The following is a 27328-nucleotide window of genomic DNA, read 5'->3' on the forward strand; positions in this document are numbered from 1 at the left end:
TGTTTTTTTTGTGTTTTGATGCTGATGAAGCAACCCCATTACAGCTGTTCCTGATGTTCACAAACAACCTGAAACATCGAGACAGGAGAAATAGGAATCAGGCATCACGTCCATCTTGGCTGCTTACCTTGCAGATCAAATAGTGAACTGGCGTCAGTTGCTTTTTCAGATGGAGCCTGTGTGATGGGCAACAGGTATGAACGGTAGCCTTTCAAGATGGCTGCCATGAAGCGCAAGAAAGCCTCCTGGATCTCAAGCTCCAAGGTTTCCAGACTTTTCCCACCACTGCCAGGTTCCCGCTTTCGCTCATGAAGGCCTCCATCTGTCCTTCCTCACGACTCATATGATAACCTATGGAAGATTAAATTACTATTTCTGAACTTCCATTTCAGATTCAGTAAGATTTTCCTTTATTTTCATTTCAAAATATGTTAAAACAGAACACATTTAAATTGGACTGCAATTTACTATAATTATTGTAATTACTGTATTTTTGCTCAAATAAATTCAGCCATAGTAAGCAAATAAATCAAAATATTACACCAAATAGAGTACAAGGCAACTTTCATGCACAAGGAGAAATGTACTGATAATGTCTAGGTTATATACGTAGCATATCTCCGTAATGAAGATATAGTAGGCTCCATTTGAGATATGGGTACGGTACATAAGCTCCTTTCACGTCACTTCAGAAAGGTCAAAAAGATTGTAGGCTTTGTCTGTTATTAAACATCCACTCAACAGACACATAGTGTTCTCTTAAAAATATATGGGAACACAGTCACTTAGCATACAGAAACACATCATTTTTATTAAAGTTTACCTATAAATAATCTCTCTCTTAAGGCCCAATTCTATGAGTCAGTACATTCCAGTACAGGATGTTTTTGAGAACCAAAATCACATTGAATAATTGAGTTCAAAGTCTGGTTCAAAGACTGAAGCATCAATCAGCTCTCATGTATTAGATAGTATTCCAGCACTCAAAAAAAGGCTTACTTCGCCTCTATCTAGCCAACTGCCCTCGTCTCTAAACCTCATCAAATCTCAAGGATGACTGGTTTTGCTTTTACTCGGTCAAGCATTCATAAAACATTGTTAGGTAATAAACATGATACTGCTCAGAGCCTAAAAGGACAGTAGAAGGCCAATAAGAGTGGTACTTTCTGTGCAGTGAAGTGAACTCATATTGTCATGAAAAGGAGAAAAGATAAGTGAAATCATTTCTTGGTTGACACCACAGTGACCCGTCCTTACTAACCCGCATCCAGTTGCTGGTAGAGATTGCTGAGAGTGTTGATCAGATGTTTACAGGCTTTTCTTGGCAGGATCTTCCAGGTCAGGGATCTGCGCTCTTCTTTGCTGAAATAGGCCACACATGTTTAGCATTTGTGAGGGTAAACAGGAGTCCATGCCCGTGAACAACATAACTGAAGGCTGCTATATAGTTTCAATGTAGCTTTTACAAGGTCTGTAATCTTTAAGGTGAATACAGGCAAACAAACAACACATGCGCATGTGTTTAACACATAGTGGTACTGACGGTCCTATCTTTACTACAACATTCCTCACTGCTCATATATCCTGACCCTGATCTTTTAACCATCTGCATAAAGATAAAGAACAGTATTACTTGGAATTTCACTTGAAAAATGTTTGCTATTGCTTAGAATTTCTGATGAACATAAGCACTATTCATATCACAAAAGACACCAATCATCACCTACACTGGGAAATTAGTGTTTACTTTGTGGACTTATGTGATAAAAGATGACTTCATCTCAACAACATAGGTCAAAAAAAAGGTCAGTAGAGGCTCTCCTGGGAACTCAGAACTATGAAGAGGTAAAAGGTCACTCACTGAGTTATAGTGTTGGTGTCCAGGTCCACACAGCTTATGTCCGTTGGTGGCTCATAGAGATCAAAGTACCGTGAATCCACCCCTACAATAAAAGGGCATGGAGCGCTGAGCACATCTGCCAGGGCCAGTGGGCAGAGAGAGGAATGTATGGGCACGGCCAGTGGAAGGGAAAAATCATCTGTGGAACACGTAAAATAAGTTCAGACAAGGCACAGCCAAAGGTGGGACAAAAGCAAAAGAAACTGATACTGTAAGAATCTTAAAATAGAAATAGGAAAGGCAAGAGTGAAAATGAATAGTCTTCCACTCACCGACACCAGGGCCTCGTGTAACGCTGGTAAGAACAGCTGGGCGTAAAAAGAGTGAACTAGGATCTTATGTTCAGTCACAGCCAACACCAGAAGAGTCGCTGCATTTTTGGGCCGAGGTTCAACAGCAGTGTAGAGAGCCGTCCGCCACTGTGGGCAGAGAAAATAGGCATGTAAACAATGCATACTCACTAAAAATAAAGCCAAACCAAAAATACAAAAACAAACCACAACAAAGAATAGCAAAACAAAACAAAACAAAACAAAAACATAACATAACATAACATAAAAACCCAAAACAAAACCCAAAAAACAATGAGATGAGCAATTGATCTGTGTTCAGGTAATTGCTAAATTCAGAAAAAGGAGTCTCAACATGCTATAACTATATCACACTTAACCAGGTCCTGAGAAGTATCATTTCCACACTTCATGCTTTGATCAGCATTCATCTGACATGGTCAGTGTATCTTGTGTCTGATTTACCTCAGAGGGAGCGGAGAGGAAACAGGCTGGCTCAGCATCAGGCTATCATGTGGAGACAGCTGTGAAAAACAAGCACACAAACAAGCGGTCACAGTGAGATGAGGGCCAGGTTTGGCAGCTATTTGACCACACAATGTAATTTGTTTTGACACATTCAAGAAAGACGGTGATCAAACTAAGATGCCATTTGCACAAAACTCACCTGCACCAGGATACGTGGCCTTTGTGGGGAAGGAAAGGAACCTTGTGCATGAAATGAGAAATATGCCTAAGGACAAATAAAAAACACTTTTTAGTGTCCATAAAGCGTTTAGCTCGGCAATTTTGGCTAAAATTGTCCTTACAACTCACTTTTCAATGGGCAGAGTGTGTGGACCTGAGATGGAGTATCGGTAAAGAAAGGTCAGAAAGTTCTGGAAAGCATCAAAAAGGGCCAGTGAGAGAAGGCAGATGCTTTTGTTGGTGTGAACAGTCATGGATCCATCAGGCCTGAGCCCGTTAGCCTGCAGGCCCAGCTGAGAACACTGCTTGTCAGTCAAATGTTCTTCTGGGTAGGGCTCATAGAACTGGATGGCGGCACCGTAAACCTAAAAGACAGCAAAGACAGACTCATGAACACCTTCTAGGATTTGAGATGGTTTACATTTTAGAAAACAAAAAGCTTTCTTGACACCCTCATGACGTTATTACATTTCTAAAGTGCACAATGGCAACTATCTTTTAGACTTCTTGAAAGCAATCACCAACAGTATCTATTTCAAAAGGCTTTTCTCAAATCCACCCAGTGAGAAAGTGATACGGAAGATTTATTTTTGCAGACTTTTAGATCAGAAATATCTCAGCTTAGCCATGTTTCTTTGAAGCCGCTCACCTAAATGAATAAATTATACAATACTGCAGCACAAATAGCCTTGAGACTTGTTCGGCTGAGGAGAGTGAGCTGAGTGTACTGATGTGTTTGACATAATTGAGCTGACCCAAACAGCACTTTAGCAATGCATTATTAAACAGGCCAATTACACATGTTCATCTTATTTTGATTCTTTTCTGAGGCCCATTATTCATGGGCAGTTTTGATATTCATCGCGCTGGTTTCTAGCTGCTTTAAATTCTTAGCACATTGCTAAACCAGACAAGACAATTCACCTTCTTCTGTGTCTGATTTGAATGATGGTGCTGCAGTAAAAAAGAAAACCTGCAGAAAATCTAAATGTTTGTGCGTGCTCGTGCGTGAATTTTTTTTCTCTGTACCTTCTCTCCAGAGGCGCCTGTGAGAACGAATGTCGAAAAGACAGGAAGAGAATATTTAGTATGAGAGGGCCAGCACTCAATCGACGCTCCCATCGGCAGGCAAAACAGGGGAACGGATTCAGGCAAAGGAAAGGAATCATAATCCTCCTCTGGATATCTGGACAAAAGACCTGCACACACCCCATACAAACCCCTCAATTAGGCTGTATAGCTCAGTCAGAGACAACAGTTATTACTGATCCTGCATCGCTTGCTTTGTAATTAATTACTTGACCCAGTCTTCCATATGACAAGCTAATCGCAGGAAGCAGTTAAAGCCTAGATTTTTTTGCTGCTGAGAGCACTGAGCTTAACAATGACATCATGTTGTTCTTGCTACATGGGAGTATCAGGTTTCATTCATCTGCAGTCGTATCCTACTGCTCTGATGTGAACGCATCCTTTCCCTCCTACTGTTCATTGCAAGATGCACAACAAAAACACAAACTGAAAAACAACTCAAGACGACAGAGATACAATACCTGCTTTGAATGCAAGTGTGTTGCTTTTGGCCAAAAGATTTTTGTAGCACAAGTACACAGAGGACCCCCACTGTGAAGGCAGAAAAAGAGAAATTAAGTTGATTTTATACGGATATGTAAAAGGATGATTGCTGTGATCTGATGTTATTACTTATAATTTAAGGAAAACTACCCACGAAAACACTTTGAGCAAGGTTTGACCAATACTAAAATTTTGGAAATACTGATAAGCTGATATTTATAGAAAATCTCTTAAATATTGGCTGACATCATAAAAAAAAACGCAAGCCGTGTCTTGGTGTTGAAATACTTATTATGATAACTGAACGTTATTTTTGTGCCTGACCTTGTTGAATGGGAGTTTCAGATGCAAAATTTATGGGAGGGAGATTGTCAATTAACTGGTATTTGCACCATTATTTAACACCCCAAAAAGCACGTTTTAAAGCAGGTGGTAATTTTCTCTTGGTAGATTGCACTGGTCATTATGGAAATGATCTGACTGCGTCTGTGTTCTTTAATGCATGAATTGTCAGTAAATCACTTATAGAATTTTCTCCTCCCATCAGTGGTTTATGGAATTTTGTTCTAATGCCAATTTACCCCATTTAGTAAATCTGGGCCTAAATCTTTAGATTTTAATGCAGTTCAGTGCTTGCCTGTCTGAACAAGGTTCTTTGATTAGCAAGAATTCCATGGATGACCAGTACTGCTAGAAAAACTATCATGGGCAAGCATTTTCCTCTAAACTGGTCATTTAAGCAGGATAGGGTGACAGTTCAGCTCACCATACTGCTGTTGAGATTCTTGTCCACCTTGCAGAAAGCATGCGGTGGTGTCTCTCCCTTGCCGGGAACAATGACACAGATGTCTGTGACAGCCAGCGTGGCGTGAGTGATTCTCAGAAGCACGCCGATATGTTATGTAGATCCTTTGGGAGGAGGAGCTACTGATATTAGCAGGGCGGCCAGAGGTGTGGTCTGTATAATTTGACAGTCCGGCCAGTTTCAGTTTCTCCTTCCACTCAAAGAGCACGCTAAGAATCATGAAACAAAGGACATGAGGATAGTAAAGATTCTGCAAAACAAAGTGAAAACACAACAGGTCCCAAAACCAATTGAGCTGTCTCATTGTCTACTGCCTGCATTATAACTACCTAAAATACAGCATCCTAAATGGTATCTGCAGAGACATGACTTATTCAGTAGAATTGGATTTTAGCATGTTGCTGAAATAACTACATGATATTCTAATAAGCAAATTAGTAATTAGTTAAATATTAGTTAAATATAAAATTTTAAGAGTGTAGTTGTAACGTTTTTCTTCAAGAAAAATGGGTACATTTATAGTCAGTATCTTTGTCTACAATCTTTTTGTCACCTGACTTTGTCAAAGAACAGACTTTGCTTCAAGAAGACGACTTCAATACTCTCTAAGTAGGTAGCTTACTAGGTTTTGGAACACTCTTATGTGAAGATTAGATGTTTTACCCCAAGTCTGTGAGCGGCGGTTTGTCTCTGCCTCTCCTATAGCAGAGGAAGATCTGCGGCCCCATGAGGCTTCCTCCATTCAGTTCGGCAGGAAGTCCAGAGGGGTGCATTCAACACAGATATATCCTCGAGGTACTTCCTCCCTAGGAGCGAATCACCACAGCCACATCAGTGATGGGCGCCTTTAGCTGGGCTGAAGTCCTATGACCTCCATCCTCAGGGTGGACATCTTCCTCGAGGGGGCTTAGACGAGTCGGTGAGTCCTGCCACCACAAAGTAGTCTGCTACACGAGAAGGCTTTTTGTCTTCCATCTTCGATCATCCCCATAAAGCGAGGACTATATATGCTGGAAAAAGAGAGTGATGTAAACAGAGTGAGCACAGAAATGTGAAACTGCAGCCTAATAAACACTCTTGCTTAATAATGCCAGGTGTTCAGATTCGAACATCCTCACGAATGAAAACATCCTTCTTTAAACCGGGAGGATTTTTAAAACCAATCAGCATATGCAGTGCGAGTTATACAACACTCTAGGAAATACCATTCTTACCCTGGATACATTTACTCCCTTATGTGCTTAGAAAAGGATATGACCATTACACATCCACAGATGCAGAGCACATATTCATATAACAATCTTTGTGAGAAATATAAACTGGACAGACGGAAGCAATTAACCGTTCTTGCTGGAGAAAAAGGAATATTTCCTATTATGCTTTGAATCATGAGTCATGTAGTTTGTACCTGCTCAAGTGCACAGGAAGGAAGAAGAAAATTACTTGAAAAGGTCAGACAACAAAGGAATTCCTTTTATATGCATCAATGTGAAGTTTGTCACCATGAGCCTCACTAATACAACAAGCACTGATATCTTAATTAGAGATTCCCTTCTCTTTCAAAAAGAGGCCTGGGGCTTTTAAAATACTACAAAATCTGACTTTTTAGAAGCCATTACTCTAGTCTTCAATGTCACATGATCCTTAAGAAATTATTATAATAAGCTGATTTGCTTTGTACTGCATAGTTTTTACTAGGGTACACAAACATGAATTTGGAATAAGAAATGTTTTTAAATATAAACTTTCTAGTGATTTTCATCTAATACAGAGTACTCTTACATAAATAAATAGTAGTGGTCTTTTTTTTTCCCTGATCGAATATTGAACTGTACCAACGTGAGCCTAGAGAAAAGTAAACCATTACACGCCTAGTACCATCGTCATTATAGTGGACACCATCTGAAAGGTCTTTGGTGTCTTGCAGCTTTATAGCCAATGGCTTCTCTGTGATTTACAGTAATGGTCAACAGAGTCATGGGACATGGCTTAAGAGCTTAGGAATTGAAACTAACCTACTGACTAGTTCTTTTGCTATGACGAAGTTGAGCAGTAAGAAATTTATTTTATGAGGAACCAGTGATGCTGATAATGTGAAACAGGAAGTTGCTGTTTCTACCAAATATTTTGGAAATGGTGACAAATCACCGGCAAATTTTATGATCCTGGTTAGATGCGAGAATAAATACAGGCCTTAGAACTCTAATCCTTCTCATCCTTATAAACCTTTTGGGCTTTGAAGGAGGGTCTCTAGAACACTCTCTCTGTCCCTTGTCCAGCGACACTGACAAAGACACTGATTCACACTTTGTTCCAGATGTCCCTCCTATAGCTGATTTCACATATTGTGCTCAACAACATCACAGCAGACATAACATAAATCCATCAATCTGCTTGCAGAAACAATCAAAGATCCAATCACACCCACATTGTTCTGAGACATATACAACAGAAAGTCCACCAAACACAGTGAGGAGAAAATGTAGCAGATGTGTCACATGTTATGTGAGAGATTTAGGATTATATATAGACATAATCTCTCGGTCCAACAACCACGCCATCCACAGAGACTGACTGTGCCCTCTCTACCATCAGCAGAGAAATTATAATCCTCACCATGGCAACCATGAAGAAAAGCCAGCAAATATTCATGATTCGCCTTAAAAAATGTAATGGTGGAGAGAAAATACTTACATAAAACTAATAAAAATGAGTCACAGAGCAGAAAGCTCACTCTTTTGGTAGGGATAATGATGCAGTAATGAGGACCTCGCAATCACAAATCAACCGTTCAATAACAACTGCTGGGAGGAAAGGAAACAGCATAACCCGACAGGTTAGAAAGAAATTCTAGGCAAATTTGGATAAACATGCAGAGAGTTATATTGTCATTATATTGTAATAAGGCATATTGCGCATTGGAAAGCCCTGAGGCAGATTTCATTGTTATGTGATGCAATTACAGAGACTCTTGCTCTGACTCAACACTTTTCAGATAACTCATAGGAAGTCACTACTTTGTTGAGAAACACCATGGCAACGTCAATGAGGAACTCAAAACGCCCGGATGTGCGTTGGAAATGGCACTTTCATCAGACAAATCAACATGGGTCCTACGCAGCGGAAATCCTGGCATGGAGAACCCATGAAAGAAAATTACACTTAATGCCTGAGCCATCCTATCTTGCTGCTGAGAGAGAAATAAGGAACTCCTTTACTTCTCTGATCTCCGACCGACTTAATACTTGTCATTCCAAAGAACTGGAGTAAGAGATCGATGGTTCCCTTTTCCAGTTTAAATGACTGGACAGTTCCAGTTCACACAGTACAGAAAGCACAACGCAATACAGAATGATGCCACAGAATCGAAAAACAGACTCACATAATGGACATAAATCTGACAGTTACAGGAGGCGTGAGTGTAATCATGATGTGATCTAATTCATGGGAAAAACAAAGACACTAAAATTATTGAAAAATTATAAATGTATTATTCATCAAATGCTAATAGTATAAAAAAAAACAAAACAAAAACAAAAGGCTGAAACTGTAGCAGTAATTTTCTGACAGAATATTATTCAGTGATTGCATATTTACAAAACAATGCAGTTAAGTGCACTTTTATGGATGTTTTACAGTTTAGTATTATATGATGTTAAAATAATAAAAATAAACAAAAATCAGCTCTCATGGTGATGTTTCAACCAAACTGGGCCTTGACCTAAAAAGACTTTGACACTGCTCATTTACATTAAAACTCCTTCTGCACAGAGTATATCTTTATGACTCATTATATCAGAGCAGAATAAACAAAACAAAATACTCACAGCATAACAAACACCATTTTCTAATAATTTTATCTTAGTACTGCTGTAGGAGGCACATGCTAAGCTTTGCCCTTCTTTCACCAACCTATGTCGTGTAAGAGCAACAGGATAAGCCAATTTAACAGCCTGTCCATAAAAACAAGTGTGATCTTATCCAGCTGTGTGCTGAAGCTATGGGCTGTGGTCCTGGGTAAGGGCTCCGTGGACCAACAGGCTCCCGATACTGCACAGTTCTGGGACAGCAGGGAGGCCTGGAGGAAAACACAAGAAGAGGAACTAATGCAGCACATTTGGCGAGCATCTGGTCCTGCTTAAGACACGGGGCGGACATTTGATTCCTTTGCACCATGCCGGGAAACAAGCAGACATCTGCATACTTGGATAGGAGGAGGCAGGCAAGCTATTTCTATGTGGAAATGTTTTTGTCAGGAAGACTTTACTGAGGTACAGGACAGGCAGGAATTCTTTTCTCTTTAAAGATCCAACTCAAACCCACCTACTACAACTTTTGAGTTAGAAGACACTTATAAAGCCATGCACTTATTCAACCTATTGTCAAGGGACAAATTCTGGCAAACATCTGGAGTTTCAAAACAATCTCTGCCCATGCAGGCTTTCCAAAGTGGACGGGAAGATGAAAACAACCAAGAGTCTTATTACTGAAAATGTTTCAACAGACGTTTCCCTTTAATGTAACATTTACTGTAATGTCATGATGCACTTGAAAGGAACGCCCAACTGAACTAAAGCATACATTTCTGAAGCTAGTTAAGCACATACTGTTAATAATAGTGAACGACTGAAGCGTCATACTTATTAAAATCATACTGATGCTTTAATAATTTTAAAAGGATACACTGGGGAATATTGCAGTTCAACGTGAAGACATGCTTATGAGCACTGCGTTTTTAAAAATCTGAATTAAGATACATATCACAATGGCTCTAAATCCTGGATAAAAGCCAAATCACCACAATACATGATGGATGCTGTGAGAAATCTTGCTTAACCTCTCTGAAAAGCATTTGCAAATTTTTCATGCTCTGCTCACCCGGGCTTTTCTTTCAAACAACTACAGCGTCACATTATCACATCAGACAAAAGTAACTCTTATGATCTGTATTTGAGCATGGCACCCTGTTGAGTAGCTATACCAAAGGATTTAACCCTCATATTCAGAACTGGGAGAACAAAATGTACAAATTTACAAATAAATCATAAAAAATACCACTAACAGATATATTACTACCACATTGCTTTAATGCCTATGGCTGTTTTGGCCCTGCAGACCACATCGCACCAGCACTGACATTGTAGTGATCCTTTTTATCATTATAGATCCATTTTAAATTCCAGTAAAATAACAGAACATTGCATGTTAAGCTATATTAATTAACAAATATCTAAAAACGTGGTAAAATAGAAATATGAAGATGATACTGCATCCAGACAGCTGGGCTGGGTCAGTCTTACAATAACTCATAAATCATAAGGGCCAATGTAATTTACAACAGAAGCTCAAAATCCTGAATTATACCAATAGAAATATATTTCTAATATGCTTCACCGATAAATGACTCTGATCACATGGTGTGTAAATACAGTATCAGAATCAAAACAAGCGCACAATTACGGACGCGTGATGACAGCAGATCACTCCATCGCCGGTCAGTCTTACATTTTCATAACACAGATTGACCTAAAACGCTTCGTATGCATCACTTATCGCCTATTTTAACGTTTGGAATTACAAACAGAACGCAAATAAATGTTCGTGACCAATAAATAGATACGAGGATCGTACACTCACTGTTTCAGTAGGTCGACGATTCAGAGGACACGCTCATTGAAACACGGACCGTTATTTTGATTATTAATCACTGGACTGCAGAAGGCCCTTATGTATTTCCGTCCATTTTCATCAGACAAATAAATTATTCCTCTATCACGTATAAACATTCCCTCCGGGAAAACTGTACCTCATCTTCCCTATACGCTTTCAGAGATGCGCTCAGCTCCAGACTCACGCAAGCGCTTATGAAAACCTGCCACTGGGGCACGTGACTGCCAGCAAGCCGTGACGTCAGCCGAACATTCCGGGGACCGTCGTTGATTTAATGTGGGGGCGTCCCGACAGGTAGTCCATATAAAGCCTGCGCTGCTAAACGTTATTGACGGAATGTGTTTGAAAGTGTTGCACTTGGAAGTGGGATTTAAAGATACAGTCGGTGGTAAATAACAAGCACAAAAGACCCGGAGTTATATGAGAGATGCAAACTAAAAATATTCAGTGTGCTTTTTTGGATAGATAGTGACAGCAGACTAGATCATACAATTAACCTAAATGTAAAACAGTGGTAGTGTCAGTTTAGTATATTTGTGGTACTATTTTATTATTATTATTATTATTATTATTATTATTATTATTATTATTATTATTATATGTTATAAGGAATAATAAGGTTCTATCTGCTTTCTGAGCAGGAAATGTTGAGCTTTTGCACTCCATAGGTCTGCTTTAGATGAAAAGAACCCTTTTGTTTTCTATATAAGATGTCACAGAATATGAATTCATTTTGTTAGAGTTAGAGATCAATTAATTGTTCTTTTGATATATTTAGTTTACAGCTTGTTTAATTAGCCTACAGTTTTTGTTAGTGTTTTTATTTGTTTTTAAAATGTATTTTTATTTCATATTTAGTTATTTTAGCACATAGATCGGTAGTATAGTAATAAATAAAATAAGTCACTTTATTTCATTTATTTATTTTATTACAGTTTACTACTTTTAAATATGAAAAACGATCTAGTGTCATTACAGAAACACTTTGGCTGGGACTGACTATAAGAATTATTTCAGACAACCAACTATTTGATACTCCTTGGACATTATGTCGTAATATGGCAATGTAACATAAGTCAATATATTTCATTCCATTTTGTATTATTATTATTGCTGATGTCCATTAGCGGTCATTGTAATGAGGAAGTTTATAGGAGTCAGTCTCATTCACATCTTACCCAAGGACAAAGTTATAGTGAGTATGGCCTAGGGAAGTTTGTTAGCTAACCCTGATCCTGCACTGTGTAACAGGGCTTTGGAAATGGCAATACAGCCCTCACCAGACACAGAATTGTTTTTAGGTAATGGTGTGACCGCCAACAAAATGTGCCACTGACTCAGGCGTTCCATGCCATTCTAGAAGGTCTGATGAGGGCGGATTGCCGCTGTAATTACATTCTTAAACTGTCTCTCAACTGACACAGATATCCACTGAAAAGTTGCATTTAAATAGATGATTTTGGAAAAACAACATACTTGGACATATCACGATGCTAATTTTGATGTGGGAGTTAATGTGCTGCGAGAGAGAATGTTTGTTTAGAAGGTTAAAGAGATCAAAAGGTGCTGCAAAGCACCCAGAGAGAAATACAGCTACTGAGGCCATCTTCAAAGTGCTTCAGGTTTCTTCATCAAGACACCCAGAACACTTCCTAAACCCAGATGAATGATTTAATAAAGCAGTTTAAGTGGATGCTTGCTGGCCACCCAACAAGCTGCATAAAGCCATAAACATCAGAAGGATTAGGAGGACATCCACCAGCCCCTTGTGATATAGTCCTACAGCTTTGTGCTTCCAAGGCCACATGCTGGCCACCCAAATGGCAGGACTAGAGTTTCAGACATCAACAGTCAACCTAGTATGGCCTTTTTGGCATCCATCAAAATACAGGATTTGGAACTTCACTCTGGAGTATGAAGTGCAACATTTCTCTTGTTTGTTTTTCACTTCTGTAAAAGCCTTTAAAGTGTTACAGATTTGTTTTGAGATTTTAATGTTTGGATGTGAATCTGAGACTGGAGTTGAGCCAGAATACATTTGGCATGGAAGCAGCTGAAAAATCTGATTAGAGCTTGAAGGCTGCTGTTGCTGATCTCTGCCTGCGCCTACCACAGAGTTTGATGAAACCCAGTAGTCTACCAGTGAAATTCAATATGCGGCACATTTCTACACACCTTCACAGGATTCTCCATTTGTGTAGCACTTATGTTTGTTAGGCTAGAAATTGGTTTCCTTTTGAAGTGGAGTTTATACATAACCACTTGTGGTAGCACTCGGCTGGCCATATATATGTTACCTTGATGTGTTTATCTAAAAAATACGATTTTTTTTTGTCTGTACTTACATTTTAAAAATCATATTTATGTGTTTGGATATGTGTCCTCTGTTTGTGTCTACCTCAGTTTCTCTGTAATTTCCCTGTGGAGCTGTAATGTTATTATCTTTCATTGTGTGCTTGTGTATGATTAGAATAACAAATAAACCCAAACTTGAATTTTGAATTGAGGTTGGTGGATAAGACTTTTTAAATTCATAATTTTGCTATTTGCAATGGCTAATATTCTATTACATTTTATTGAATTGCATTAAAACTAGTGCTGTCAAATGATTAATCAGCTTAAATCACATTCATAATATGCACAATTTATATATATGTGTGTGTGTATATATATATATATATATATATATATATATATATATATATATATATATATATATATATATACACACATATATTATCTAAGTAAATATGTATATAGTGTAATATATTATGTTTATATATGTTAGAATATCTGTAAATTTCTAAATGAAGCGCTGTATGTGTTTATTTATTATACACAATACACATACAACTAGACAACTTCAACTTCATGGATATATAACAGAGATTTCAATTACATTTTGATGACTGAACTGAGAAATATCCCCGTTTGCCATTTTATATATTCTAAAATGTAAGCCCCCAATAACATTTCACTTGCAAAACTATACCAACTGCTTTAAAGCAAGCTGAAAGAAACCTCTACATAAACATTTTTTCTTCTAGTATATTATGTGTTTATTTTTTTCACGTGATCTAAGAGGAAAACACCTAAAATATTAGAATATTTAATAGCGACAAAATGAAAGGCATTACATTGCCCATTGGTTGGTATAAGAACACACTTTACAATGCAGGAAACCCCCAACTGTCCAGCAAGCGATTCTTTTCAAATATGAGTCAGCAACAGGACTACAATAATGGCAGACCTACAGAATATACATCAAAATGTTGCTGATTACAGTCATGTACAGTTTGCTGCAAAGCACCAGGATAATTACTAGAAGCGTCTCCTGATTATTTTTGAATTGTTTACGATTTTACATTAGGAACAGACTACAATAGATATTCTGTGATAAAATGATATTAAAGAAACATTTCAGTCTATATTTTGCCAATAAGTACTGTGATTTTTTCAATGTCAGTCGTGTTACAACAGAGCACGGAAGGTATGCAGAATCTAAGGCCTCAGTATCACTATTGAGAATAAATAAAATCTCTTTAATTCTTTTTAATTACAGTCTCTAATAATATTTAGGTGCTTCATGGAAAAAAATGCTGAGGATGTAAAATCCAACTTAAAAATCTGAATAAAAAGACTTCACTACACTTATTGTGGGGAAAAAAGCAAAAAAAAAAAGCCATTTGTTAAGCATGCTGAAATAATTAATGAATGTTTAAATGCTGGTTTAAATCTAATTAAGTAGCCTAAAAACTTTCTTATAGCTGTAATCTGTATTCAATAGAGTATTCAAAATAATTGCAGTAAGGTCTGGTATACATTGCCAGGAAATGCACATGGTTGTCTGTTATGAGTCACAGGCTTGGGTGCTATGATTGTGCAACATAAGTATGGAATATGATATTTTTAAGAGTATAATTACAGAATGATCTAAATACTTTTGGTGGCATTACTGTCCTTATCTTCATTTCCACACTATCCACTCATTATAGGTGGCTAAACATTGAGATGAATATACATCAATTTGAATCTGAAATATGTTTCTTATGTGACTCATTGTGAACCATGGACTTTCCCATTGCCTTTCATCTACCTAAAGAAGGATTTACAACTGTATGTTTTTAGATTACTAAATGACAGGAAGCCCATTGTTTGTATCTATGCAATCACATGTTCAGTGCATTTTCAACCATTTTGGATATTTTGTGACTCAAGACACACACAATGCTGCACCCTGAGTAATGGTCGTACGTAAGGATTTTCAACGTATTATAAATATATTGTATATGTTAGAAAACCCTTAAATAATGCAGTTTTAATATTTATTTCAGACTAGTAAGAACAATATTCGCTTAGCACTGTAATAATACAAAAATACTTATAATAGCCCTAAATTAATAATGATTAATTTGTCCCAGTGTTTGAGCTAATCAATGAACCTTTACACAAGCTTTTCACGTTCACTGTGTTTACTATTATTAAGTAAATCCGTCAACATTTCTTAGTAAGAAAAGAACAAAAAGCTAGAGTTCCACCGAGATTTGAACTCGGATCGCTGGATTCAGAGTCAGAGTGAATTGTGTGGTGAGTGCTAACCATTACCATGGAACCGCCCTGCAGCCACCTCAATCTGGTTTGATGATCAATGCATGATCAAATACAAATAACTTATATTAGCCCTCTGCTATATTCCTCTTCAGTAAGTAGTGTATTCTGTTCTGCAAAAAAAAAAATCTTAATTTCTGACAAGCACATATTACGTATCAAACAGTAAAATTAGTATTTTAAACATGAAAGCACGGACACGCTACCGTTTAACATAAAAACAAGGCACGCGATATTTTTACGCAATATACAAAGTGCATTTCTTTGCATTATAATGGAATCGCCTTTGACAATAAGAAGCTTTTGTTTTTAAAAAAAAAAAAATAATATTATATCCAATTTTGTTTAACATTCTGTAAAAGCTCTAGCAGGAAGACTTCGGGAGTTTACTCAGCTGGGTCGCCCATAGCGCTGTACTAGCATGGCTACAGCCTAATGCAAATACACTGCAGTGCAGCTGCAGGAGAGACAGGAGTCAGGTCAGCTCCCTTTTCCTTCACATTCTTCATTGTTTTGCGCTTTTGTTTAATCCAGATGGGGACGCAGAGATGTGAATATGACTACTTGTTAAAGTGAGTACAGCGTACATTTGTCTCGAGTGCAAGTTAAAGCCTTGGATCTGATAACCGTAGTTATTGTTAGTTTAGTGTGATTTTATTAACCCCAGACACTGAGGTAGCTAACCGGCTGGCTGATTTCAATAGCCCAAGCCAAACTCCTAATCCTCGGCTGAAATAGTATCGTTGCATAGTGTTTGTCAATTTATATGAAATATATGAAAGTAGCTCCAGTTAGGGCACATCGACTACATGGGTAACGGTTATCATAATACACAGTTTACCATAGATCGGACCACACCTTGAAGCGTTCAACAGAGATTAGCCAGAGGCTGTCGCCAGAGGATTTAACGGAGCAGGCAGAGTGAAACAGCCTATTTTTCCCTATTATTTTCAAGAATGTATCCTTTCTTTTTTTCTGTGGACGACACAGAAGGTATTTAGGACAACAAACCTTCATTCATTTTCATTACTTCTTCTTGGTACGGCTAAAATAAACAGCGATTGGGCTGTCATAAAGCCTTTTGTGTTTGCTTGGCAAAAATTAACTAATACAGTTCTGGAATAACGTGAATAATAATGGAGCTTCATGCTTTGGTTGATAAATGTACATTTGTTATATCAGAGTTATTGGTATTATCTTTTAAATAAATACAGGAATCTCAAAGTGTCAGGTGACGCGGCCTCTGTACGAATGCATGTTGTTTTTCCTTCATGGCATATACATCTGTCTTTTTAGGACAAGTACCTGAAATAGAGATTTGCTCTTCGTTTTAGTGATTTTTGCAATCCGTTGTTCTAGCAGCTTGTGAGTTTCACTGCTGTGATATGTTTGTGTCATCAGTTAGGAAATTACGTACATGCATATGATTCGTAGTAAAATAGCTCTCTAGTAGTTTAGGCGTTTTCAGCGTGCATGATTTTAAATAAGATTGAGAACGTTTCTACGAGTCAAATTTGAAACTCGTTATGTTATCAAAACAGTTGTTACCAAAAATGGTCATCTTTTCCAACAATGACATTTTACCACTTATTAAATGCACTTCGCAGCACTAAATCAGGCTGTGGCATCTGGTTTATGACACAAACACTCCAGTTTCCCAGTAAAAGAGGTTTGTTCCTTTATTTTATTTTAGACAGAGTGTCTTTTGTTTGTCCTCACAGGCCTATTTAAAGGGATAGTTCTTTTGGTTTATCTTGAAACACACATGATTTCTGCAAACACAGAGACTAAATAGTCACAATGAGTTTGTATATTGGTCTTTTATTTTGTATCTAAATATTGATCCAATGCATGTATATAGAATTTATCAAGCGTGTGTTACAGAACAGGCGTGTTTCTGAGCAGTCATTTTTGATAGAATGAGCGGAAGGATTTCATTAAAATGTCTTTATTTGTGTTTTGAGATGTAAAAGATTATTTTGGAGTTTATGAGTTAAAAAATGACATAATTGTAATTGTTGAGGAACTAATCCTGTATAAAGAGGTTATGGCTTTTGTTGAAATCAGATGTAGAGCAACCAGTGTATTTTATTTTAAGTGGTCTTGATTGGAGATTCTGGTGTGGGAAGGAGTAGCCTGCTGTCTGGGAACTGCGAAATGAATTCAACCGGGAGCAAAAGCACTATTGGAGTAGAGTTAGCTGCATGGCATTCAGGTGGATGGGAAGACAGTGAAAGCTCAGATCTGGGACACAGCTGGGCCAGGGACGCTGCGGGCCATCACTTCAGCGTAAGGCTCTTTAAATGTCAGATGTTATTCCTCATTTTATGGATGACAGTTTATATATTTTTAAATTTGTTGTTCTTTTTAAATAAAAAAAGCTCATTGACATCAAGGATAAGTTTGACTTATAGACATTTAATAAGCATTCTATATCTAGATATAACACCACCAAATATTACAATAAGATATATTTGAAGAATGTGTGACTAATCCACTTAGAGCTCATGCATTTTAAAATGCGCTGAAGAGAACTGCTATTAGTGGTTGATGATAAACAGAAGTGATTGTGAGTTGCTGTAAGCAATAACAGTATAGTTAACATCATACGTTAACATAGATATTGTTTTGAGTGTGAACAGAGCCTGAACTCAGTGTTCCAAAGTCAATGTAAAAAATCTTCAAGGAACCCTGTAAAGTTTGTCTCTTTTGTCATCATCTAACTACTCATTAAAAAGTCTGTCTTCCTTTTATTATGCTTTGATCCTTTCATATTATATCTTTTGCCTAGCCTGAATGATGGCTGAGACCTTGTTAACAGGCACTTCTTGTATTTATTGCTATCTTAAGATAGTCACTGGTTGTGTTCCTCAACTGTCGTAGCTTCAGAGAATAAAGTGTACTTATTGAAGCTTTTAAATCTACTTCAGTTTATTTCTGTGCTGATCTACAGGTATTACAGAGGCTATTGGGCCCTTCTAGTGACCTTCATGACACCTGACCTGAAATGTGGAGAGCGTTGGCAAGAGCTGAGAGACCACGCGAACCTTAACATAGTCATCATGCTCAAATGGCAATAAAAACTTACGTACCTTAGGGCCGTGCTGCCCACTGTGAGCTGCGATACTTGCGCGAGTTAGATCCACGTAAACTCTTCCAAGTACACCTTTTTAACTCTAAATAAATTACTGTAAGTGTATAGCCAGGGCTTATTTGGGGTTTTTGCACTTACATACCGTTACCGTATCCGTTGATATATGTCCCCTCATCTTTTGCAGAGAAAAATGGTCTGTCTTCCTAGAGACCTCAGCTCTGGATTCCCACTAGTAGGGCCGCTTTTCCAGACCATCCTGACTGGTGAGTGTCCTTTGAGCTATACAGCGGATAGGTGAAGAATATTTTTATTTTATTTTTAATTTTTACCAGTAAAGGCATGAATAAGAAATGCACATAAACAATCTAGAGAGCGACTGTATTTGTCTGAAAAGGAAAGAAAGATTACGTAAATGATTGGCTAGAAGGCCATATCCTTATGAATGACTCATCAAAAGCCCTGCTTTGGTGGTGAGTTTCTCTTGCTTGTTGGCAATGAGAGTTGGTCTTCTTTGCTCCTACTGTTCGCTCCTGGCATCTGCAGAGGAGGAACAAATAATAAATGTTTCAAAAGCATCTCATAGTCCGTTGCGATGCTGTAAATTTATGTTGCGGACTAGCCAGTAATAACTGTAGAATTTATAGGCTTTTATGGCAACACAAGGTCATCATTACCAGTTCTGGATTGTTGCATCATTTTAGCATCTGTATCTCTTTCCGTTTTACAGAAATCTGCGGTCCGTATCCCAAAGCGGATGTCAGCCGCCGAGACAATGACATGTACGAGCAACAATGTGAGTATCCATCCAGGTGCAACCTACTGAGAATAAACCAAAGAGATGCAGTGCTGCCAGAGCATCTACTTGGCACCAATCATCACGCCCGGTCACTGTACCTCCCCAACCACCTGCAGCACCCCTCCTCCCCTCCTCTTCCAAGACTGCTTTGGGTCTGAGATGCAGCTGCACAGCTAGGCTTGAGCACAGAGGCTAGTTCCAAAGCTGGAATCTCAAAGGGTCACCACTGCAGTCTGAATAAGCTTGTTTTTTTATTTTTTTTTTTTTTTGGTTGGTTTTTCTCCTTCCTGCCATGGTAGGCTTTATATTGCAGAATTTTAATAATCATTTGTGCCGATCTTCACTGAAATGTCTTAATATATAATTTCATTCATAAGCGTGTGAGGATTACAGAAAGCTGTGTATGTCTTTAAAGTAGCAGCCTTGTCACTGGCGTGTCTGGGGTGGAGGGAGAAACGTGCAGTATTGGAGGTTTGCTATATTTAATGTTATGATCGTAGAGAGATGATGTACCCGATAGATGTTAGATGACGATTAGGGCCCAAAGACCACAGTCTTCACCTTTCAGCCATCTTCCAAGTATAGTTTTATCGCATGTGTACAGTCCCTTCGCGCGCGCACGGGAGACATGCATCGCGTTATTGAGATTTCACCATCAGGCCAGTGGAAGAGCCTTGGCGCTCTCAGCTACGCTATTTTCTCATGCCTTCATGTGCTTGGTAGAATAGTAGTTTTAGTGCCTTTTTCTCTGATGGAGCGTCCCACACGAAGCCGCCTTCGCATGCGCTTAAAGCGCAGCACCTCCGTGCCGGTACGAGTTGTAGTATGAACTTAACACAAATCTCTTCTTTTTTTTTTTTGTCTTCAGCCCTTGTCTATATATAGCAAAGGTAAATTTGTACAAACAATAGCAGAGAATGCAAACTTCTCTTTGAAACACTACCACAGACCTCTGAGATAGACTTCCCTCTACGCGTAACATTATCTTCATAAATACAAGCTAGACCCATTGTACTTTTTGCAGGTGCGCTCTATGCCAAAGTCGGAACAGGAAAAACATGCGCGAATGGCGGCCACATCACGTGAGAGCACTCTAGAGAATAGACTGGATACTTTCTCTTTGTTTTTGCACTAGATGTAAAATCTCTCAGTTTGACTCGCCTACATACAGTTGATGATCTTGCCCAAGATATGTAACTTGTATTTATTCTGTAGTAGTCACTTGAATGAGTTGTGCTTTAATCTTCATTAGCGAAGTGGGTGGGACTCTTTAAATGTTAGATACGGTGCAATGGTTACCAAGATATATTGTTAGTGTTTAGCCTACAAAAAAACAAATCGTTGCGTCCTGAGTCCAGCAGATAGAAGCTACAAGCTGTGATGCTCGTCTTACGCTTAATGGCTGTCTAATAAAACTTACTCAGTGTGACACTTAAAATATCAGTAAAGAGACTGAACTAATAATGCATGCTATATAACCGTCACATGGGTAACCTCGGAAACAGAGAGATACTGTAGACCTCAGCATCTTCGTCTGCAACCTGAAGTCATTTAGCTTTTACTGCAAATTTCATGCAGTTATCGATCCACGTGACTTTAGTACAGCCTAGGTGAAACAACATAGTTTACTGCGATCATTCTCAGCAGTATCAGAGAAAGGAAACATTCCAGGTGGAGATTGAAGGCCCTTAAAGGCTGCAATGCCAATTAGTGAATCAGACTAGACTGAACAGGCCGTACTTAAATTGCATGTGAGTCATTTTATATTTTAGTCTCTGTATCTTATAAGGTAAAACTCTAGGTCTTCTAAACGCACATTGAGGTAATACAGTACTTATCGCCATCGAAGAAAAGACCTGGTGATTATACGCGTCAGGGTCTGCTTGTGCTCGTTTAGGACCCTAGCTCTGATTATATGGCTGTTCTTTGGGGCAGGGGTCTCTGGTGCCTGGCGGGGCCAGTGCAATGATGTAAAATTACAGATGGCACAACGCAGCCTGCCCATGCACTGCACATATAGCTGGTGTGTCCTAGTAAGATTACCGGATATTGCACTTTCTGACTGGCGAGATCTTTCCGTATTGCCTCGAGAACTTTATTTCTTTTTGTTTCTTTTGTCTGCATATGCTGTGATTTATTTCATATTGTATGAAGTTATACCCTTCTCTATCCACTGTAATTCCAATTTAAACAAATAAAATATGAATTAATTCAAAGTTTGGCTTATCTGTTTTATTTATTTATTTTTATTTTTATTTTACTGTGTGTGTCGTGAGAAGAAGTAAGTTTACCCCAAAATCTAATCTCTTCTGGCCAAAAACAACATCATAATCCATAATGCTTCCTTCAGTAGAAAATCCTGTTGTCTTCTCACTTTTGAAATCTTCTAGCATTTATGCTTTGCTCTTCATTTATACTTCCAGATAACATGGCATTTCCTCTGGAAAAAGCAATGTTAGAATGAGAACTCGTATTTTAGTTAGACACAACAGGAGTTAACATTAACTACATAACAAAAATGATGGATTTGATTCTTGCAAACAAGAGCTTTTTCATGATGAGACGATGGTACGATCACGCTGGACTCGTGTAGGTTATTGTGATAGTTTTTATCAGCTGTTTAGGTTCTTATAAGCACTGATTCACTGCAGAAGATCTGTTGGTAGACAAGTGATATGAAGCCCTAAATTCGCAAAAAACAATCATCTACATCTTGGATGGCCTAAGGAGTAAAGAAATCTGAAGCAAATTTCAATTTTTGAGTTTAACGTCGCAGTTTTCTTTCAGCTAGGTTTTGTAACCTCATTAGCCATACGCTATGTTTCTTCGTTACTTTATTCCTTATTTGTTGGTATATTTTATTTTCATTTCCTTAAACGCATTTTTCTGTCCTAATTTAGTAAGTTAGTAAAGTAGTTAGTTTATTCAAAGGAGAAGTTATAACAGATAATGTTCGAGTACAGATGTAATAATTATTTTTCATAATGGTTGGGCAATATTAAAATCATTCTAACTGATTTAAAATACTAAAACCAAGAATCAGTATTTTTAAAATCTACAAGCGGAATTTACCCGCGGCTTATAATGTACAGTATAAGAGGATGTTGATTTCAAATTACATTTAACATTATTTTCAATTATTTATAGGCACTATATTTTTTACATGAAAAAAAAAAAAATCAAGCAGCAAATAAGCAACAACAAAAAATGATGTTCTGAAACAAATCTTAAAGAAGTCTGAGAGCAGCAACTATTGATCTATTAGGTTGATGAAATGCATTTTTTTTTTTTTTTTTCCTTTTTATTTATGACGATTATCACGATTATCTATATTATTATGTTATGTAGGAATGCAGCCAGCACAGAACAAAACTGAAATGAAAGCTGCAAAGTCGTAGTCACCAAACAAACTGAAACACAGGGAATGGGACACACGTCTCCCAGGTCTATTTATACTAAACTTTTCCAGGACACGTGAGTCTCGTCTGGCATGGAATTCTCTATTATGACATAGAGCTAACATATAATATCGACTTTATATATTAATACTGGCCACACGAATAGCACAAGCATAAAAAGAATTCCTCACTATGAATTTATCATCATTTGTTCATGCTACTTTTTCCCGTTTAAATATATTGCCTTTTTACCTACAAAGAAAAACATCCTTGCACAAACGAGGTATAAATAAACATCATAAATACAGATACAAATTAAAACCCTTTGCTAGATGTTTTAAAAGTAAACATACAAAGAGAAAAACCAGCGTGATAGCTTTGAAAGTGTTAACTTAAACCCACAAATCATAAAACATACACCCAAATAAGTAGTGGCAACAGATCATAAACTCCTATGTACAGTGAAAGCACCAGGTTGTTACACAAAATAGGCAGCACGGCTCATATTGTTGGAGGCTCTCCTCTGCCTTTATAAATGTTCTGAGTAGGTTTATAGAGTGGTAGAATCGTGATCGGTTCTCTATAACCTCACACTATGTTTTGTGTTAACCACATCTTTTAGCAATAAAGAAGTCTTATCATTTCTTATTGAAACCATGCTGTGCCAATTCTTTGAAGTCCAGACTTTGCCTTAATGGTCACCCCTGGCTCGTTTTCAAGATCGGTACCAGCTCCAAATGAAAAGTTCTGGATCATTGAGTCGCATTGATTGTAGTGTCCCCAGTGTGTGCCGGAGCTCTTGTTTTAAGATTCAACATATCGTATGTTTCCATGAGCGTCTCAAACGCTCCTTTTATTCCCCTCTAAAGTCTTTTCATAGACTTATAAACAAAGAATATTTTTTTACACCTGATTTTATATGCAGCTTATTTATAAAACCTCTGAGAGGATGGTGAATGTCGCTGAGTGTCCAAATCTGTTCTTGTTTTGATGTCTATGATCCATTTCCCACAATCCTCGAAATTGCGGCAGTCTACTCCTGTCGCCATCTGGCATGTCATGCATCTGTACTCGAATTATTGTTAGAGAAGGAGAGATGAAGAGAGATTTAAAAAACACGAGGTCTAGGCGACACTGGGCTCTACAGCGCAGGGAAGCTCAGGGGCTCTCTGGAGGGGGTGGGAGTGTGTGTTGGGCTGTGGCGCATTAGGAGGAGATGTCGTAGTGGCTGGGAATGTAGCAAGCTGTTCCGCAGGAGGTCATGGGACTCTGAGAGAATCCAGTCGCCAGGCTGTTGGGTCCTTAGGGAGACACTCACTGTCGGTTCAGGAAGAAGGGTGGCAGGGCGTCAAAATCAAACTATTTCTCTGTCTATAGTATACATTAGATTAAATATAAAGGATTTTTGAAAAAATCATTCTCGTTAGATAATTTGAGATATTTTTACATAAATTGGCGAAATAAAATGGGACTGTATATTTGCTAACATTTTTCTATGAAGCCAGTATTTATAATACATTATAAAGGGTATTCTTGAAGCATTATAATGAATGCATAATACATTTTAAAATAATTTATAACATTTGTATCATCTCTTGAATATTCAAACATCTGTTTATAATATTTACCTATTTGTAGTTAAAGTATAATAATTTCTAAAACAATGAACACGGTTTATCCATGAGATTACAATGAATAGTTGCATTATGCATTATAGGTCTCATATCATACCATTTCACTTTTTAGCTACATATCCAACTAGCTTTCCATAAAATTAAGTAGTGTCTATAAATATATACCTACATGCTAAGTATATGATACTTTGCAAGAGTATGATAATATTCTATCTAGGTCTACTAATACTAACCTAACCACTCCATGATTATATGAGTACTGTGCTGATCTTAAATAAACAATGTTAAAGATATGATATATTCCATTATAAATGAAGTAGATTTGATATAGTGTTCATTGTATGTATAAATAATCATACTCTTAAAAGTATAATCATTCATGAGATGTTACAACACATTATAAGGTCTTTACAATGCAATATGCATTCATTATAATGCCTTAGAATACCCTTAATGTATTATAAATACGGAAACTTCAAATTATTTCCATATAGCAACCATGCAAGTACAATTTTAAAGCGGCAAACAACCTTTCCTTAAAATAACATATTTTCTGGAAATAAATTAATAAGTAACAAATTGACAAATTCAAACATTTAAAAACCTATGTACTATTGGACAACTATTTTACTGGATTCAATGGGACAGTCACAGCTCTCCTAGGTTTTCATCTAAAATATCTTAAAATGGGATTTGAAACGACATGGGGTGAAGTGATTAATGAATTTACCATTTTGGGATGCAGTATCCCTTTAAAGAGAAACAACTAAGACAATCAGGGCTTTCTATAAAGTAAGTCCCACGTCTACGTTCGAGGCCTCCCCGGCCGTCATGACGTTCCTGCCCAGCAGTGGTCAGGGTTGTGCTGGTGCTGGAGCAGAGGTCAGGTCTCCTGTGAGCAGGTGACTTCATCTCCACCGTGGCTGCTTCGATGTGCTTGCAGGCCCAGGGCTGGGGCGGATCCCGAGGATGGTGGGCGTGCAGTTCTCACTATTTAGGGAGCCACAGGCTAGAATGCACATGGAGCCTTTGCCATAGTCTACACACATACAGAGAGATGCCTCATGTATTCATTTCACATCATCATGGGACAGACAAAAATGTAATAAATGTTATTATTTATACAAGGACTATAGGAAAGATTAAATTACGTTTAAGACAATCTCTAGTCAAGATGCAAAATAAGCACTTTTCCATGATGTACTGTTGAAAACAACAGCCCAAGGGTAGATTTCACAGTGAAATCCTGTTAGATGGCACTTTCAGAAAATCTTGTACAACAACTAAGATCTAATGTAGCTGAAGAAGTGTTTGTGTAAAAGATTTCAGGATGTAGCCACTTGCCTTGTATCGATGCGGAAACATAGAAGGGTGTTAAGTTGGCATGTAGAGCAGAAGGCGGTGATGACGCAACTTTACTACATGCTCTCGTCAGTTACACATACAAACGTAAAATATTTGTAGAGAATGAGGCAAGCGCACATCCAGGTCAACCAGTCTCTATATTGAATCATTTCACTGACTTAATCTTAAAGACGTATTCTTAATTTGCAGAGAGAAGGCAGTTGCCACAGCAAAAATGGATCTTGTGTGTAGTTTGGTATATTCTTATTACAGAGCAAATGTCCATCAAGAGTTATTACCTTTAGCCATTCGAGTAGTTTTGTTGTCCCTCAGTGTGAGTGTATCTCCTCTTGAAACTCCTAGAAGGAAACACCACGGGCAGCACACATTCTGGCAGTTCATGATTCAGCAACAGTATAAGTATCATCAGTATTAGGAAATTCCCACAGGGAAATGTCAAAAGTGACATACTTCAGTAAAACAGATCTATACTATCAATCAAACAGCATGTTAAGAAAGTATTTATATATATATATATATATATATATATATATATATATATATATATATATATATATATATATATATATATAGTAAAAAGAAAACAATATAATAATATCACAATAAAAAATATATTGTATTACAAATTTAAATTTTCATTTTGCATTAATCTCAATCCATTTGCATTTAGGTTATTTTGGGCTGTTTGGTTGGCAATATCAACAGCATAACAGCAACTATATAAAATATACTACACTTTGGATTTTTTTGTTTTAATAATGAATATAAAATAACAACAAAATAATGTTAACAGAAAACACAGAGAGAGGAAACCAGGAACACTTCTGCACATATACAACAGTCCTCCTAGCCAAATGTATGAGTTAACCTTTAACTTAAATCCATCTCTAAATCACGTTCTTGGCTGACTAGCCAGAATGCAAACATGCCTTCAGGAGTGACATCCAAGATCAATAAATGAAAATGCTCAAACAAAACACCCCTCCCACACTGATAAAGCCGGTGGAATATTATTTTGGATTTTCTCTGTAGATAGTCTCCATGGTGATATGACAGCGAGTGGAGTTTCGTGTACATTCACTGTTCAGTTGGGTGTTTTCCTCTATACTAAATGTGACGTAGTTTAGTCTATTATTTGAAGAAAAGGACAATTTGTACATTCACTTGAGTTTTAATTGAATCAAAACTGTTCTCATTTACCCACACAGATTCAGCACTACTTATAGGTAGTTCAGTATCTTTGTAATCTTCTTCAGAATGCAACAATGTGGCCCAGGATTTGAAATAACTTTCCATTTATAAACTAGTTTGTCATCTGCCATCAGAAATCAGAAAACCTTCCAACAAAGATGAAATCACTGTCCCTACTTTGAACTTGTAGTGCACAGCTATTTGCTTTTCTATGGGCTTGCAACCAGGTAGTTGAAATACCCAACCTCAACCAGAGTCTCTGAGGCCTGCATGTGCTCTGCTATGACCTTATCAACAGACACTGCAGGTGAACATAAT

General features: G+C 37.6%; 1 protein-coding gene across 1 annotated transcript in view; it reads right to left on the reverse strand.

Annotated features, from left to right (window-relative positions):
• dennd4a (DENN/MADD domain containing 4A) overlaps positions 1-11044 on the reverse strand; it is a 28149-nt gene extending 17105 nt beyond the window's left edge. Inside the window, 22 exon segments of the mRNA XM_043264899.1 lie at positions 128-299; positions 302-351; positions 1262-1362; positions 1862-1998; positions 2001-2039; positions 2173-2279; positions 2282-2319; positions 2656-2714; positions 2858-2892; positions 2895-2923; positions 3007-3242; positions 3907-4076; positions 4428-4497; positions 5216-5321; positions 5323-5398; positions 5401-5428; positions 5430-5463; positions 5918-6017; positions 6020-6063; positions 6065-6159; positions 6161-6264; positions 10892-11044. Coding sequence (XP_043120834.1) covers positions 128-299; positions 302-351; positions 1262-1362; positions 1862-1998; positions 2001-2039; positions 2173-2279; positions 2282-2319; positions 2656-2714; positions 2858-2892; positions 2895-2923; positions 3007-3242; positions 3907-4076; positions 4428-4497; positions 5216-5321; positions 5323-5398; positions 5401-5428; positions 5430-5463; positions 5918-6017; positions 6020-6063; positions 6065-6159; positions 6161-6229 — 1795 coding nt within the window. The 5' untranslated portion in view covers positions 6230-6264; positions 10892-11044.
• Positions 11045-27328: the final 16284 nt, after the last annotated feature.

The sequence above is a fragment of the Puntigrus tetrazona genome, chromosome 18, assembly GCF_018831695.1.
Source record: "Puntigrus tetrazona isolate hp1 chromosome 18, ASM1883169v1, whole genome shotgun sequence".
NCBI classification, from domain to species: Eukaryota; Metazoa; Chordata; class Actinopteri; order Cypriniformes; family Cyprinidae; genus Puntigrus; species Puntigrus tetrazona.